This window comes from Camarhynchus parvulus, chromosome 2, assembly GCF_901933205.1.
Source record: "Camarhynchus parvulus chromosome 2, STF_HiC, whole genome shotgun sequence".
Taxonomy (NCBI): Eukaryota; Metazoa; Chordata; class Aves; order Passeriformes; family Thraupidae; genus Camarhynchus; species Camarhynchus parvulus.
Genome location: NC_044572.1, coordinates 57,347,589 through 57,366,381, shown reverse-complemented (window position 1 = coordinate 57,366,381; position 18,793 = coordinate 57,347,589). Strand labels below are relative to the sequence as shown.

General features: G+C 43.5%; 1 protein-coding gene across 1 annotated transcript in view; it reads left to right on the top strand.

Moving 5' to 3' along the window:
- Positions 1-13,481: 13,481 nt before the first annotated feature.
- The window catches only part of ITGA9 (integrin subunit alpha 9), a 246,282-nt gene continuing 240,970 nt past the window's right edge, over positions 13,482-18,793 (top strand). Inside the window, exon 1 of the mRNA XM_030971864.1 lies at positions 13,482-13,768. Coding sequence (XP_030827724.1) covers positions 13,602-13,768 — 167 coding nt within the window. The 5' untranslated portion in view covers positions 13,482-13,601. The remainder of the gene's footprint in view (positions 13,769-18,793) is intronic.

Here is an 18,793-nt window from a genome sequence, read left to right as displayed (position 1 = left end):
TACAGAACAATCATGATGATATTATCCGGGAGCCATCAAGAACAGCTTCACAGGGTGGTATGCCGCAAACTCTTCACAACCATAACCCAATTATAACAAACACCTAAGTTTCTTAGAAAACTGTTAAACCTTAAAAATTACTATGGGTAACACTTTACAAACACTTGCTTACGAAATTTTAAGCCTTAGAAACTATTATGAGTAACATTTACAAACACATAAATTATTTTCAATTTGTTAAACCTTAAAAACAGTTATGGGTAACACTTTGCTGGTTTGTTTCTATTGAAAGGTACAAATCCAGTTTTGTTCCCAAAATGTCTGTCTTCTTGAGACTAAGTAAAGTTACAAGTAGAGGTAGACTGTCATTCCACTGGTCCCACATCTTCCTACAGTGGTGTGAAGTGTCATTCCTATTACTGCTCTACAACATCTGCTGCAGGATTGTCGGGGAGATGTTGTTGGGTGTGATCCTGAGCAGGGTGTAGAGCAGGATGCACACACCAAGCAGGCACCTGTCGGATGCCAACATCAGTGGAAATGCAGGCATACCCACACCCCAGAGTAACAAGGTCCTAGGGATCTTCCCATTTATTGGTAAGGAGGTTCTTTACTAATACCTTAGGTTTGAGTGACTGAATGTCACTAGAAGATTGCATTGATAAAAAATTATTTAAAATGACAAGATTCTGAGAATTAGCAGGTACTGTTAAGTGATTTAAAGTGTAAAGTGCTTTAGTTACACTACTCTGTGGGGTTTCACCACACATTCCCTCCTTTTGTTTGTCAATCATGCATTTTAAGGTGCCATGGGCATGTTCAACAATCACCTGTCCCATAGGGGCATTAGGAATACCAGTGTGGCGAAACACACCCCAGAGTTTTAAAAAGTGCCCAGTATTTTGCGAAATGTGTGCTGGACCATTATTGGTTTTTATTGTATGGGGAATGCCTACAGCAACAAAGGCTGAATGCCAATGTGCGATGGCATCACGGCTTCTTTCTCCTGTGTGGACTGAGGCCCCTATAGCTGATGAAAAGGTGTCCACTGAGACATGCATATATTTTAAGTGTCCAAATTCAGAGACAAGGGTGACATCTGTTTGCCAGACATGTAAGTCTCGCAGACCACAGGAGTTTACCCCCATCTGCAGTGGTGTAATGTGACCTTGACAGTTGGTGCAAGAGTTAACAATGTTGCTTGTCAGTAAGAATTGCCTGTTTGTCAGTAAGAATTGCCTTTGTAATGCTCTAACACCCTGATGAAAAGAGGCGTGGGATGCTCTTGCCTGTGTCTTGGTTGTAGTGCTGTCCAGGCAGAGCTAGCTAACCAATCAGCCTGAGCATTACCCTCTGCTATAAAACCAGGCAAATTAGTATGACTCCAAATCTATAAAATATAGTAAGAACATATTCTGACTTTGATTGTATGCCACAAACTTTTTAACACTTCAAATAATGCAGCATTATTAATTTCTTTCAGTAAAGCTTGGTCTAATCTTTGTGTTGTATCTGCGACATAGGCAGAATCAGTTACAATATTTAAGGAAGTGGGAGGAAATTGTTGGAAAGCCATAGTGATAGCATGTAACTCCAGTAATTGGGGTGGTTCAGTATCATGCCCTTTGAGTGTTTGCCACCCACTGTCCTCCTTCCAGGTCACAATGGCTTTCCCCATTTTCTCAGATCCATCAGTAAAGACAGTGAGACCTTTCAGTGATGTACTGGTCTCAGTGACAATGCAGTGGACCCACTTAATTGCAACAGTTTATGACTAGGTAGGTGGTAGGTGATTTGTCCGGAATAATTTTGTAAAGCACTTTGCAGTGCCGTGCTGTTTGCAAAGCACCATTCAAAATATTCCTGTGGAACAGGTATAATAATTTTTGCAGAATCTTTGGCATTGGTGACACTTAACAATTAATTGAGCAATTAATTCAAATATGGAAGGTGGTGTCTTTTAAGATTGATGTGGTAGAAGAACCCATTCCAGAATGTGTAGACACCCATTCCAGACACTCAGGGTCTGACCACTGAGAGTCCCGTTGCCCAATGATACTTGTAGGATGTAAATCAGCAATAACAACTAATACTGTAACACAAAACTTTGGGCATATCCAATACACTTGTCTGTTATGGCCCATTCTACTAATTCAAGCGCAGTTTTTGCCTCTGGTGTTAATTTTCTTGATGAGGTTAACTCAGGATCACCTTTAAGGATGTTAAATAAAGGTGCCAATTGTGGGTAATTCTAAATCCTAAATAAGGTCTTACCTAAAAGTTTCTGTGCATCATTTAAAGTCTGAATTTTCATAGAAAATTGAAGTTTTTGCAGTTGTATGGTCTGATCTAATATTTTGACTCCCAGGTATTTCCATGGTGGTTTTTGTTGTACCTTCTCTGGTGCGATTTGTAAGCCAAATTTTTGCGGTGCCTGCATCAATTCTGGCCATATTTGTAAAAGGCCTCCTTTGGTTGGTGTTGCTATTAGGATGTCATCCATACAATGATAACAATATGCCCCTGGAAATTGTTCACTCAGTATTTAAAGTGTCTGTGCAACACACTGCTGGCAAATTGTAGGGCTGTTCTTCATTTCCTGTGGGAGCACTGTCCATTGGTATTGTTCAATTGGTGCTGCATGATTGATGGAAGGTATTGTAAAGGCAAACTTTTGGGTATCATCTGGGTGTAAAGGAATAGTAAAAAACCAATCCTTTAAATCAACAATTAGTATGTCCTAATTGACTGGTATCATAGTAGGATATGGCATTCCAGGCTGTAAAGTACCCATACTCTCCATAACAGCATTAATTTTTCTTAGATAATGGAATAATCTCCATTTTCCTGATTTCTTTCTCATTACAAACACAGGTGTGTTCCATGGGCTTGTTGAAGGCTCAATGTGACCTTGAGCCAGTTGTTTCTGAACTAGGGATTTAAGGGCATTTAATTTTTCTTTTTCAAAGGGCCACTGTTGAACTCACACAGGCTATTCAGTGAGCCATATCAAGGTAGGCTGTTTTATGCCCTTTATTACAGTGACCCCAGCTAAAGATCCATTCCCATCCTGACTCCCCATGCTGATAAGACATCCCTTCCCCATAAGTGGGACAGCAGTAACATAGGGATGTACCGTTTTGGTTTGATCTTCAAAATTTTTAACCATCACAGGTTTGCTGCTTAGATAACTTTGTGTGGTACCTCCGAGGCCAGCAGCAACAGATCCTACAGCCTTGGTAGGCCATGATTGAGGCATGTGTTTGTAGAAATGATAGTAATGTCCACTCCGGTGTCTACCATATCACTGACCTCTATATAAGATGGACTTGCCTGAGGCATTGAGAGTGTACAAACCATATTTGGTCTCCACTCAGAGATGACCTGAGTCCAGTACATCTGAGGTTGTCCAGTTGATCCAAAGCCTTGGTCTCCTTGTTTTCTTGGGTCTGTTGTGGGAACAAAAGACTTAAAAGCTGGGCAATACAAGTGTTTTCTAGGATAGACACAGGAGGAGAAGGCATTGACACCATAGCACAATATCTGTCCTGTGAAATCAGCATCCATGACACCTGGGTGAACAAAAATGCCTTTTAGTGTTGCACTTGATCTCTCCAGCAACAGAGCACTTAACCCTCTCCCTATAGATCCATAGGCCTCAAGAGGAACTTTATGTACCTGTAATGAACTTATAGTTGCTGTGATGGCAGTGGAAGCATCCATATCTGCTGACTCTCTTGTCTTTCCAGTGAGCTGGTCACATAGGCTTGCACTGGGTGACAAGAAGATGCTTGTGACTGCATGCACCCCCCTGCTGTGCTCCTGTTCCCGTTTCCCTGCTCATTGAGGGCCTGTCCATTAAGATGAAACTTGGACCAACACTGCTTCGCCGAGTGACCAGGCTTCCCACATTGGTTACAGTTTCCCACAGTAGTAATCTTTCTATGTCTTTGATGTGTCCTTAGTGAGTTGGTCTTGTGGGGACAATCTGCTCTTATATGGCCTTGTTGTCCACATCCATAACACTGATGTGACAGCCGCACAGCAGCTGAAAAAGAATCAGCTAACAAAGCAATGTTATATGAATCTGTTCCAACTTTAGCGCACACATCAATGAATTCACTTGAGGATGGATTTTCTTTTGGTAATAAATTGATAGCTCTTTACAGTCCTCATTTGCATTATCCTTTGCCAATTGTAGTATTAATTGATTTCTTGTATCATTATTTATTATTTGCTTGTTCATGGTATCTCTTAACCTCTCCATAAATGGTATATATGGTTCCTTAGGGCCCTGTTTAATTGTAGAATACCTTTGAGTCAGTGTTGCCATGTCTGCAACCTTCAACAGGGCTTGTATTCCCAAGTCTTTGGCCTGTGGCAATATTAGAGGGGGTAAGCATGCCTGTAACGGTGGATTGTCAACAGAGGGTAGTCCCATAAGTTGAGCAACTCCTGCCCCAAATTGTGGATCTTGCTGCGGAACCTCTAGATTCTGCAGCCCCTTGTCCTCTGCATATCACCGCCAGGTGGACTTGAATATCATATACGGGACTGGGGTACAAAACAGCTTTGCTATCTGCTTGATATCAAAAGGTGTCATCTTATCGGTAGTTAAAAATCGTAGCATGCTTGCTACTGCTGGAGACCCCAGTCCATATTTGGTGGCTAACTGGCGTAACTCAGAGAAGACCTGCCACTGAAAGGAAGCATACCTATCGGGTGCTGGGAATGCTTTAACCATTCCACCCACAGGCTGCTGGCCAGCCAACAATAATGAAAGCATGGGCACAGAAATCCTTTCAGCGCTGTTGACATCTCCTTCTGCAATAGCTGTTAATTTTATCTGTTTCCAAGAGCTGACTGGATCATACATAGAGATGTTAATCGATATAGGCAGTGTGGTGGAAGCATCTGCTCGCAGGTCAGCAAAGGTGTGGTAGCTTGGCTCCCCCTGGTTGGGATACTGTGAATGTGTTAATAGAAAATGTCCCTCGGGCTTTTCAAGCCTTAGCTGTGAATTCGGTATGGTGTGGTGTCCCTCAGTACCAAGTGCCGGCAGCCTCCCACCAGCACTTCTGGGTTCAGAGGCTCGCAGCTCTGCATCAGCGCTTCCGGTGCTGAGCACTGCTTGACTTCCAGGTTCCGCTTGCGCTCCATAGCTGTTAGTGGGCCTACCGCGCACTGGTTTTGTAGCCCCATCATATGCAGGCAGAGGCATGCCACATGTGCCAACAGCAATACAGGGTTGCTGTGTTCCGTGGGTTTCTGGGCTTATATGGATCCAATCCGGCCAGCACGAGTCCAAGCCCAGCACGGAACCAGCATAGACGAAGGACAAAAGACAAGGAGCGCTCTTCCTCCACGTGGGTGTAGGTATCTGTGTATTAGCTTGAGACAGGACATCAGGTGGTGCAGCCACGCAGGTGAAGAAAGAGACCGCAGACAGCCTGCTGCGGGGTTTTGTCCAGGGGAGAGGGGGCGGGGAAAGAGGACCGTGGCCAATGGGATGCCAATGGGGAGGGACCACCCGTGGGACAGCCACCGAACCAGGTATGGAAGGGAACACCCAGATGCAATGCAACACAGGGTGAGGAGTACAAAGATGGCGCCAGCAGCTGTGGTGTGCGCGGGCTCAGGCGCTGTGCCTGCACACTTGATGCCAGCAGCGGCGGCTCAGGCACTTGCAGTATGGGTGAACCTGCCCACGAGACAGGCATTGCCAATAGTGGCGGTGGGGGAGCTTCGGCAGCAGTGTGGCTGGGTGGTGCCACAGGGAGAGGTGTACCTGATAGTGGCCTTCCATCCCTCGGCTTCCTGCCTATCCTCCCAGCCCACACGCCCAAGGTTTCACTCACTCTCTCTGCTGCTTCTCCAGTGGGTAGTGTCCGTGGTGTCTCTGCTGCGGCTCTTGCAGCTGTGTGTAATCCATGGCTCTGAGCCACTTCTCTGTAGAAAATTGCATTCCCACTTCTCCAGTTGCTTCTTCTTTTTATTAAAGTCTTCTATTTACAAAGGTCCCCTGCAGCTTCTATTTCCAAGGTCCGGACCTCTGCAGCTCTTCCAGCTGCCTTCCTCTGCAGCTCTTGGCTGTTGGCAGCTGTCTCAGAGTCCCACTGGGGTTCCATCTCTGCCACTATCCCCACGGCCGGGCTATTGCTAATCATGTTTGGGTTCACCACTCATTGCAGTTGAGATGGAAGTGATGACACAAAACTCCATGTTCATGTGACAATAGCCGACTTTTATTGAGAGCTGTTTGCCTTATGCAGTTTTGGAAGTCCACACGGTTTTTTCTGATTGGCTAAATTAGTTGCTACCTGACTAACTGGGCAATGGCTGCTCCTGCCCCCAATGTCCTAGACCTGCTCCCCAACAGCCCAGAGCAGTCAAACTATAAAATTAGGGTAATTTTTATATAATTACTTACATTTAAATTATAAATTTAAAATTGGGATTAATTAAAACTGTAAGGCCTCCAGGCCAGCTGTTAGCCACTATACCTGTTCACCCCAAACATGTGCTTGGCTTCAGGTCTGCCATCGAGTTCCCCTTAGGTCAATAAGGTACAAGCATATTCTCATATTTAAGCATGTACTTAAATAAAGCACATGCCACAGTTGAATAGAGACTGTTGAATAGAGGTCTGTTACATGAGTATGAAAATGCAGAAACCTGGATCTACTAAAGAAAGAAAAAAACCCCCAAGCAAATAACAAAAATTTGCCTCATTGTGGCTGCATTTCTCTTTACAGAGAAAAGCAAGGCACAACTCCCCAAGGATATTTTCTGGGAATCACAGTAAGGAACCTCAGAGGAAGAAAAAACAATTCTTATCTCATTTGCTGTGCCTGTGTTTGTGCAAAAGTAGAATGCAATATTGTTTATCCAGAGTGATGGTGTTTTGTTTCCTTGGCCTATCAGGGCCAAGTGTGTGTGCAGACTGTCGGTCAGCAGACAGTCACAAGATTCTGTTCAGTTGAGGTGAGTGCTTATGCAGATTCCGTTTAGATGTAGTGTAATATAGTGTAATATAATATAGAATAATATAGTATAATAAAGTAATTAACTAGCCTTCTGATATCAATAGAGTCAGATGCATCATTTCTCCCTTCTTTGGGGGCCCTGCTTTTACAATACCTGATGGATTTATGTTTCTTTTACTTGGCTCAGATAAATTCCTTCAGTTACTGGTATAAAACATGTGATAAATATTTGATAAATATGATGCATTTATGGCACAAATTTACCATAAATCAGACTGAAATAAATCCCAGTACTGAAAGCCAGGCCAAGTGTTTAAGTGCAGTGTTAATGTATACTTTTCAAGACAATAGAATAATGGCTGGTACGCTAAAACTGGATTGCTGCTAAAAGAGTACAATTTAAGAAAATAAATCCCTTAAATACCTATGGAGTGACAATTAATTTTTGTATATGAGGCTCTGAAAATTCTCTTTCCACTCTAGTCTTTTAGCTGGAAGGTGATTTTTTAATTAAATCACCAGGTTCTGTACCTTCCAAGATTTGCAATGGACCAGTTGGCATCTGGTCACTAGTGGTACACCCTATCGATCTGTGTAGGGACAAGTCCTCTTTAATATCTTTATTAATGATCTGGATGAGGGGATTGAGTCTACCAGCAGCAGATTCATAGATACTAGGTTGTGTTGGAGTGTTGATCTGCTGGAGAGCAAAAAGTCTCTGCAGAGGGTTCTGGACAGGCTGGATTGATGGGTCGAGACCAATGGCATGAGGTTCATCAAGACCAACTGCTGGGTCCTGCACTTTAGCCACAACAACCCCAGGCAGTGCTACAGGCTGGGGATAGAGTGGCTGGAATGCTGCCTGGTGGGAAAGGACCTTGGGGTGCTGGTCAACAGCAGCTGAACATGGAGCCAGGAGTGTGCCCTGGTGGCCAAGAGGGCCAATGGCATCCTCGCCTGTATCGACAATGGTGTGCCAGCAGGACCAGGGAAGCTTAGCATAGTTGAGGCAGCACCTCAAGTGCTGTGTCCAGTGCTGGGCCCTTCAATTTAGGAAGATGTTGAAGTAGTGGAATAAGTCCAGAGAAGGGTAACGAAGATGAAGGGTCTGGAAAACAAGCCTTGTGAAGAGCAGCTGAGGGAAATGGAGTTGTTTAGCCTGCAGAAAAGGACACTTGTGGGTGACCTTATTGTTCTCTACAGCCAGTCAGCAAGAGACAGGATGAGAGGACATAGTCCTATGTATTGCCTGGGGAGGCTTAGTTTGGACATTAGTAAGAAATTCTTCACAGAAAAGGTGATTAGATATTGGAATGGGTTGCCCAGGAGATGGTGGAGTCACTGTCCCTGAGGTGTTTGAGGAAAGACTGGATGTGGTACTCATGGCCATGGTTTAGCTGGCAAGGTAGTCTTCAGTCATAGGTTGGACTTGATGATCTCAGAGGTCTTTTCCAACTTAATTGATTCTGTGATTCTGTCTTCCATGCAGGTGAAACTTCTAGGATTCTCAATCTGTTTGGAAAATCCTAGCAGAGATCTATGAAAAAGGTAAGAGACAGTGGCTGAAGAGCTAACAACAGTGAATAACAGAACCAGCAAGAAAATAATTTTCCTTCTTATCTATTTACTCTAGCTGGAGAGCTACCTACAGACAATGAAAGAAGAGACAAGCAGGAATTAAATTGATATATTATGTGAGGAGATCAGTGTAAGCACCTCACTCAGTTTTTCAGTGGCCTGAGGGTTAAACCACCTAGGGCAGGATCACAGATGTGAACTCAACCTGAACATGTTATCCAACAAAAGTAATTAGTCTTGCATTTGATGCAGAAATTGAGGGCGACATCTCCTTAATTTAATGGGAATAATGTAGAAAGGTATAGTTTGTACAACAGCAGTCTAGATTTTGCCTCTAAGTCTATATACTTGAAGTGATTTGATGTCTGACAGACTGAAATCACACTAGTAGAAATGTAGTCAGTTCCTCTCAGTGTGGCTGTAGTAATTGACAGGCTAGTTCTCTGGTAGGCAAGTGAGAGTTTCCTCCTTAGCCAAAATACCTTATATTGCTAATATTTTATTTATATATATAAATATTTTGGTATTTTACAGTTACTCCTTTTATATATTCCTTACAAAGGAACACCCCTCTCTCAGACAACTTCAACAGTGATGAGGCCTTGAAAAGAAAGAGAAGTCTCTCCCACTGTCCTTGCAGTGCAACGAAAGTTGGTAGCATTTCCTCTCCTTCAATGGAGAGGCAAGCACAATCTGTCTTTAGAATGAAGCCGTAGTGGAAGAAGAATTTAAGAGGATGCTCTTTACTTGGTAGGCAAGAAGAGCTATGAGAAGTGTGAGGAAAACATCTCATCTAAGTTTGGTCTCCTGAACTCTTTTCAGCTGAGTCTGTAGGTGGGTTAGATCAGAGAGTTCTGTGGGAACTGACTGAAAATAAGCTGCAGTATTATCATTAGAACCTGATTTATAGAGTTACTGATTTCCTTGCATTGAGCACCTGCCATAGAAATACAAAGAATGCATGGCAACAATCAGCAAGGCTCACCACTGCAATGGGAAACCTTTAACACAAGTTCAGTAAAAACCTCCTTAATACTGAGCATGTACTGACATAACCATATGAATAATGATGGGGAGAGGCACAGCCTTTGTATTAATGAGATTATGGGATGTCCTGTCAATTGTTACCATGTCCTGGCTGATGGATGCCAGGGTGGGAGAAGGAGGTGTCATCCCATCCCCACTCAGCAGCCATCCTCTCCCCACCTGTGGCCAAGAGCAAGCAGGAGGGAGCTGAGGGCCAGGAAGAGAAATCTGCACCCAAACAAGTAGGGCTCAAAAAAGATTGTTAAATAAGTTTACAGCAGCTGTTAGTTGTAGGTGCCTGTGGGAAGTGAAAATGAAGTTATTTGTGCATAGAAACTGTTTGGAAACAGACGGTAAAATTTCAACCTCAGCAATATTTCGATACAAATGCAAAGAAAGGCAAATGATAAGTAGAATTATGTGTGAAGAATTAACTTCAAATTAAGTAAGGTATTGGTAAAAATAAGGAAACCAATGTTGAATTCACTATGTGCAGTACAGGAACAAATTTATCTTCATATATATATATATATATATATATATATATATATATAAAAAATTATCTTTGAAGTGCCATTTGGGGTGGAGAAGCTTTCAGGAAGACAACTTATCTGTTAGTGCTTACGCTTGATGAACGGAGTCTGTACATAGCTGAATCTTTAAGCAATGAAGACATAGGGCATTTGTTTTAATTTTCACTTTCTTTCCACAGCCACAATTTTATTGCATTGGACATTCTTTTCCTAAGCTCTATTATTAATTAAAATGTATTGTCAAGGGTGCTACTTCACTGTTGATTCTCAATTTACAGATAATGTTTCTAATTTATAAACTAATCTGGAGACTGAGTCTTGCCTAAATACAGTGTTTAATTAATATAGTTAGGTGTAAAGTACAAATTAGCCCTATGGCGCAGATATGGAGCTTCTCTAGATGATACAAACATCAAGGCTCACACAGTGAGAACAGAGATATAGAAGTGCCTATTATAGGTATTCCTGGTTTGAATGGTTCCTTCACACAAGGTTTGCACCAGGATTTGGGTTCAGTGAGGAGAGAATTCTATGGTATATGATTTAATGTATTATTCTCTGTTCTCACCCCTTCATTTTACCATCATATTAATTTAACTGTAATTTTTATTGTCCTTGACGCTGCAGTTGGATGCCCCATTGCTTTCATAAATGTCATGCCAGAATTTTATCAGCTAAATATATGCCACTGAGACAGGCAGTTTCTGTTTTTGTTTCTGTTTGGACTGACAAAATTCCTGTTGGATTAAATGTTGTGAGATGACTTCAGTATTTGGATGTGCAATAAAAGAAAGAAAAGGATGGAAGTACCATATTCCTAGCCTTTCCCTGGATACTCTTACTTGCAAAGAATGGAGAGCTGACATTTTTATAGACTGACACAATTTTTTGTGTTTCACTTCTAGTTGAAATAAGTCCTCCCGAGAGCACTCTACAAGATGAAAGACAAGTGTTCCATTCACCTCATCTAGTTGCTTTGCTTCCCTCCTCCCTCTGGAGAAGGATGAACACATTGCTCTCTCTAGCGTATCATCCACATTTCCTTTAACTCGGTTTGAGAGCTGTCTGAGCACCATTTAGTGCCCAGGTAATTAATTGAAAATCCCCAACGCTTTCTTGCTTCAAAAGGCAGAGATGTGGCTTTGTAGTGCTAATGATTGCGTGTCATTTGTGGAATTTGCTTAATTGAGGTGTATTGACTTTCTGCCTAAATCAGATTACTTTTATCCATATTGATTGCACAGTTATTAAATCCCTGTGAAAATCTTTCTATTAAATGTTATAAATCTCCCTGCTAATATGACATAAATGCCCTGCTGTTTTCACGTGATGCACCAATAAACAAATCAATTCTTGCAGTTTGATCATACACTTAAGGCTGAATTTACTGAAAAAGTGACTTTCCCTTTTTATTTGATAGTGAGCATTGTACCACTCAGACTTGACTGAAAAATTTTCACTTCTTCATAACCCTGGTCACAGTTAGATGAAGGAAGACTCACACCACTCCAACCTTTTCACAAGCCACCTTGAACAAGGACACTAAATAATTATAACACTAAGCTTTACATGGCCAATATAAAACACCTTGGTGACTGGAAACATCCATTCTTTTTTTTTTTCCCACCACCAAATTCTGTAATTTTTACTTCTCTATTTAACCTGTCTCTGAAATTTTCTATGTTAATGTTTGCTTTCTGGCATCACAGTGAACATCAAAAATGGCAGTTTCTAAACAGCAACATGTACATGTGGCACAGAGCACTTGCTCTGAGGATGATGCTCAAAAGCAATGATTGAGATCAATCTTCTTCCTGGTGAGGATGTTCCCTTGCAGAAACAGGCTATGTATTTGAAAGAGCCACATGGATACTATGAAGCAGCTTACCCCAGAATTCCTTCCTCACTGAAAAAAAATCCTGGTACAAACTGTTTGCAGAAAAAGAATTACTCTTTCACCAAGAACTTCCTTCACTGCAAGAAGATTTGACTTGCAAAAGTGTTTTTCCATGACAGCTTTCCAAGAGCCTCAACATGCAGCACTCTTTCCTGGAGATCACTGGTGTCATCAGAAGCAAATTATGCATTAACTCTTGTGTGCATATGCAAGAAGTACTGGATCTGGCTGCAAATCTCCAGTGACCTGCCACAAGTAGCAGTTCCCGTAGTATCAGAGTTCCTGGCCCCTCTATTCTTGTGTTTCCCAGGACTTACTCTGCTTCTCCTGGTGCACCTTCTTATGTATGAGGGCTGTACATGGAATTAAATAGGCAAAGCCAAGGCTAACAGAAACATATGAACGTCACAATTATCTGTGAGAAACTATTTCTCCTCTGAGATTCTGGGCTTGGTCCTCCGAAGGATCTAAACACGTGAATTTTGAGTATAAAATATACTGCTTTTCACTTTAATAAAAGGATGGGCTTTGTGAACCCAAGGGTTTTATAGCACCTAACTCCCCTCCCCTTTTCCTACAGACTGATGATCACCCTTGTATCATCCTCTGGAGTAGACCTCTTGCCTTTGCTCTTGCTCATCTATTAGTGCATGTTTGACTGATTATTTTTGCTCTCAGATTTTCAAACTTTTCAAGTATTAGAACAATTATTTTCAGCTTTTACTTAGCCACGAAGGTTGCTGTTTCTTTTTCAGACCTGAAGTACTTTTGCCGGAAAACACTGGCCTGATTTTTTCACCCGAAGTATTTTCATTTCTTCTGCCCTGAAAAAAGACGCTGCCTCTCATCATGGCTTCCCTTTTCCCAAGAAAATCTCCCGTGCGTTTCGGCGTGATGCAAATCAGATCTTTCATCTGTCACTCACGAAGCATTCCTCTCCGCGGGCCAGATTCAAGCAGAGCTGATAGCCTCAAACTACTGGAAGCCAGGACTGATTCCTCCATGTCTGTCTGCCCTAGACTTTGTGATTTCCCTCTTCCCCCTCCAGGCGCCGACCGGGGGAGGGGCTGCGTGAGAAGGGGAGTAGATGGAAAAATGAAAGAAAGTCATAGCTGACAGGCAGTTTCGTGGAAGAGAGGGACACCGATGGGGAGGCTGTGGGGCCGCGCGGGACACGCGCGGGTGCCGTGGCGGGAGGAGCTGGGCGGCAGAGCCAAGAACAGCGCGTTTCGGGGCCGACGGGCGGCGAGGTCGGGCGCGGCGCGGCGCGGCACGGCACGGCGCGGCACGGCGCGGAAGGGCGCGGCACGGCGCGGCACGGCGCAGCACGGGGCGGCACGGCAGGTACCGCCCAGGGCCGCCAGGGGGTGCCGGCGCCACGGCCGGCCAAGGCGGAGGGCGCGCGGTGCCCGCGGGGCGCGGCGGGGCCGGGCCGGGCCGAGACGGGACGCGGGGCGGGCACAAAAGCGCCGCGCCCGGACACGCCACCTTGGAGTCGGCGCCGGGAGCAGGGTGGGGTCGGTGGGCCGGAGTTCAGCACTTAGCGGCCCCGGTACGGGCGGCTGTCTCAGGACTCGCACGATGCCGGAGGCGCGGCAGCGCGGAGCGCGGGTTCTGTGGACGCTCCTGTGGGTGGCCGTGGTGCGCTCCTACAACGTAGATGTGGGTCGCCCCGTGATTTTCCGGGGTCCCAACGGCTCCTTCTTTGGGTACTCGGTGCTGCAGCACTACCATGATAGCACACGGTGGTGAGTAGCACGGCCCCTGCGTGCCCGGGATAGGCGAGGGCGCGGGTGGCGGCGGGGATGCGGCCCGGCGGTCGCTGCCGGGATATCCATCCCTCCTGGCAGCCGCCTCTCCCGCAGCGGCGCGGCAGGACCCGAGGCCCCTCGCACGGGCCGCGAAGGGGCGCCTCCGCCCTGGACTGCGGGGTCTCTCCCCGCACTCGGTCCACCTCTTCGTGTGGGTACGTTGGAGGCAGAGCTGTGGGCTCCGCGCCCCTTGTGCGCGAAGGATTTCTCTAATGTGAGCAGGGGGCCCCGCGCTGGGAGGCGTTTTAACACGGGGATGTCCTTTCTGGGCTGGCAGCCGGCTCTTGGCATTGTGACCTAATTGTCCTCAAGCGCCAGCCGGCCCACTTCCTCGCGGGAATATTTAGCAGCTCATCGTCCGGACTGCGTACGAAAAAGCGCACGGGGTACGAATGATGATGGGTTTTGCCGTGTTAATGGGAAATGTTTCTAATACCGGTAGCTTCCACCGAGAGCAGCACACTCAGCGTCCACGGAGCTAAACTATCCGCACTCTGCCTGGCGAGGGACAAAATTCCTTCGGAGGCTGAAGAGACGCTTCCAAATCGTAGAGGAAATGTCTGTGTAACTTAAAAAAAAACAAAACAAACAAACAAACAGAAAAGGCCGAAGAAAGAAAGTTTATCTACATCCAAAAATTTGTGAAACTGGCGAGCTTCTTGTTTTCCTGTTGATTGAAAAGAGCATTGGAACATAGTCTGTTTGTTGCCTAGGTTAGAGGCTCTTTGTTAGAATTAAAAGTGATTTCTCTTAATTGGACCTAGCTAGTGTCATCTGGTGCCCTTCTAATGTGAGTAGCACCCACTGCTGCCAGTAAGCATCCACAAAGCATGTCTTTATCTTTTTATACTTAGATATTCAGCTATTGATGTTGGAACTTTGGTGCACTGTGGTTTAAATAAATTATTCATTCTGGCATACAGTTCTTTAAAAATGAATTTCTTTCACACCCTTTAGTTCATAATTAGTTCTATGCTCTGCCTTTCTCCATAGTGGCTTTCATGGAGCATTCATTTCTAGGGACTTACAAGAAGATTTCATAGAGGAAAAGCACCCTGAGAGAAGAAAAGATCTCAGTTTAAGGCAGTGCTTAACTTAGGTCAGGAGTCAATGAACGGTGCAAAGGCTGAAAGGAACTTCTATTCAACACAAAGTGCTGGGGATTCACAAGGGTGTGAATGAAATGCTGATCTACTGTAGTGTGTTGGGGAAAAAGTGGTAGAATTTGTTGCTTTTTATGTAAGTATCTGTCATTCTGATTGATAAAATGAATTATCTTCATATAGCACCTGCTGGTGTGGTATTTTTGGAAGGGAAGGTGGACTAAGGAGGAGTCTTTGAGATAGCCCCACTTCATTTAGAAACATGCTGGACTTCGTTGGGCATCTGTCTAAAGGCAGGGATCTGTTAGAAGTCTGGTGCTCAAATTAAAATCTCCAGTTATGTAAATTCCATTTTTTTTTAATGGAGCTGATTCATGGTGCCTTTGCTGTGGCACCAGAAGAAAAAATACCAAACCAACCAAACATCTAAGATCATTAACTGTTTTTAAATAAAAAAGTTGTTATGCCTAACACCCAAAAGGGTTAAGGGCAGCTTAATATTGTAAGCATCAGCACAGTCAGAAATCATCAGGGTGGGATTGTCACCACTGATGGGAATGCTCCTCTTTTCATTGTGAGACCAGGAAGTTTGTTTTCATGGGTACTTCAAAATCCTGTTCCCAAATGACACTGGGATAACAAGTTGGGAGAAGAGTATTTTTATACTTCCCTTGATTCTAGTGTGCTATGTGCAGTTGTGCTTGTAATGTGTGTGTGCATCCTGAAGGTCATTAATGAATCTCTTAAAAGTATATGCAGTCTTCTTCCAGTTTTCTGAAGAAGCTCCTCTTAAGAGTCAGGGTTATTGTTTGTTCTTGTGTGTCAAGTTTTTTTTCTTTCTTCTTGTGACTTTTATATACCCAAGGAAGAGCTATGATTTCAGTTTTCTCATGTCAGTTGGGTCCGTACACTGCAATGGGAAGTAGTTAAAATAATTTAACTGTAGACAGTGATATTTTGGACAATGAAGACTTGCCCAGTGAGTTTAGCACTATATGAATCTGCAAAAATGTGATTGATCCAATCTGAGGCTGGTAGGGCTCCTGCCCATCTAAAATTGTTTAATATGTTAATATGCTCTCAAGAATTTGAAGGTATTCAGGGAACTCTTGCTCTTCATTGCTTGTGGGCCTGATACTCACCTAATGTACTTCTGACATGAGAGCTGTCTTGTTTTCCGTAGCCTTGTCTGTGTGCTGGTGTGTATGAGCATATTTGTGTGTGTGTGTATATATATATCTCTATCGTGTTTCAGCTCTTTGTTTTCCAAGACCACAAAGGCACCTGTCTGTATTTCTTGCCTTATGCCTATAGGTTTCCGGTAAACTGGTTCAGGGTTTGGTGGTCTGTCACAGACATCCTTTTCACAAAAATCCTTTCTTTAGGATTTTTTCCTTCTGGGAAGCTGAGGCCCCAGAAACAAAAGGTAAACAATAGGTTATCTGCTTCTGTGGAATGCAACAGGTCAGTTCTGGATTGGCCCAGATTGAGTGTTTGGAAATAATGGCCAATCCAGAACTGAGCTCTCTCGGACACAGTCCGAGAGAGCAAGGTTTGTTGATCATTCTTTACTTTCTATTCTTAGGTAGTTAGCAGCTTCTGGAAACTCTCTTTTTCTTTTTCTTTTAGTATAGTTATAATGTAATATATATATATATATCATAACATAATAAATCAAGCCTTCTGATCATGGAGCCCATCTCGTCTCTTCCTTCACCCTGAAAACCTTGTGACCAACCGTCGACAGTGGTCCTTTCAGGCTTCATATGAGCCAAATATTAATGTAGAATGAAAAAAAGGGACTACAGGGAGGTGGGATATTTGGTATGAAATCTTACATCAGGTAAACGTGAGTAGTCAGGCTGCTGCACACAGGAATTACAACTGGGAGCTGGGTGTTCAGCTGCCACTACAGTAGTGGAGCCAGTCAGTGCCTTTGACATTTTCTGCAATAGCTGATTGCAATGATGGTTCCATTGAGCTGTTTTTGCACATTTTCTTGTCTCAAGAAATGTTTCTCAACAGAGATGTGCTGAGATTATTGTATTTCTGAAAATGTCTGCTTTTCCTTCCTTAAGTGGGTTTTATGGCTGTAAATCTTGACAGGTTTACTCAATGATGGGTACATCATTGCCATTTCCAGCAAGAAACCAAGTGGCTGGTTACATTTAGAGCAGGGACAAGCTGAAGTGCTTCTGCTCTCTGGATACAATGATGAAACTTGAAGTAAGGATTCAAAAAACAACCAAGAAACGGCCCCAGACAGTTAAAAAAGAAAAAAACCCCCACATTTTTTCCCAAATAAAAGGTGGTAATAATTCGAAATCGCCGATTCTTCTTTTTTAAGGTGAATAAGATGTTACTTTAGTCTCTCCGCCGTTCCCTCCTTATGATCTCTTCTTGCTGACACCCTCAAATCTGTCAGCAAGTCCAGGGTGACCATTTCATCTTCTCTGGCAAAATAATCTAGCATGGAAAAGTCAGTTTAGTTGCATGGTGTCCTGCTGTGAGTTTTACAATAAAGAAAGAGTCTGGTTTCTGTGCTGTTGCATCATTCCTTCAGCCCTGCTCTTCACCAGTTTGTGCTGCTGCTGAAATAATGAAGGCTGATCTGCATCTTGGGCTGCTTGATATGTGTTGTAATGCATGTCATGTAAACTCGTGGTCGACCAGAAGGAAGGCAGTCCAAAATTGGATGGAATAAACTTTCTAATACAATTTGAAACAATAGAAAGCAGGCATTCTTTATCTGCACAGGACATGCAGCTGATCTCTCCTCGTTCTGCATATGTTGTGAGACTTTACAACAAGGTGCTTATCATAATCATATATATTCATTAAAACGTGTTTCTTATCTAATACATAAGCATCACTTTCCTAGAAATATTTTACATGCATCCGCCTCCTGAAAGTCCTTTTATGGTTCTGGAGATTTATTGAGAGGGGTCTCTGGTGGTTGTATGCACTGAATGCTTCAATATTAAAGGTGACCTTTCCTTGAACTTTTTCTTTGGGCACGTGCTATTGCTTCTTCTTACATAACTTGCCTGAACAAACACTGTAGGTCTCTTTATCTGTTTTTCCACTGGTTCCAGTCACATTTATCATCCTGTGCGTATACCTTTATATCCTTTCTTGGTTTTTTTGCCAGCTTAGTCCTTAAGTTCTATTCAGCAACTTCAGGGGAGCTGAAAATTTTTATTCTCTATGTTATTTATCAAAGGTGTGGGAACAGATTGACCCAGTGGAGACTGGAAGTTGTGTGTATAATCTAAGCAGTGGTGCTGTAAATTCTGCCATGGAATTTTGAGGAATCTTGCTCTTTGTGTCATGGATGAAACACAGGGTTTTATTTCAAGTAACTTGTTTGGGTTTTTTTTGGAAGTAACAGAGACCTTTCTAAAGGGGAGAAACTCAACTGGGATATGATGGTAGGGAACCTTCCTTTGGTATGCTTTTGAAATGAGCTGTGGTATGTGAGGATACTTAAAGATTTTTTTTTCCCAACATGTAACATTGCAGTGAGGTGAGGTGCCTACAGTCCTCAGTCTTTAAATTGTGATTGTCTAATCACTGCTGATGTGCTGTAGGCTGATGCTTAATGTGTTTGGCGTCTCTCCCGCCATTGGTCAGCTCTGCACTTCTGTTCATTGTTCCTTTTGTTAAATGCAACACCTAATTTCCAAATCTGTATGTCCTGAGGGTCAGTCACCAGGGAAGTGATCATTACTGTTCTTCAGGAAGTAATTTTAAAGAGGTGTGAATTTCTCTGTGGCCAAGAAAGCTTCTTGTCACCTGATAAAATTGGCTGCTGCAACTCCTTCAGTGGCATGGTTTCCAGCCATGCAGCTGCATAGTT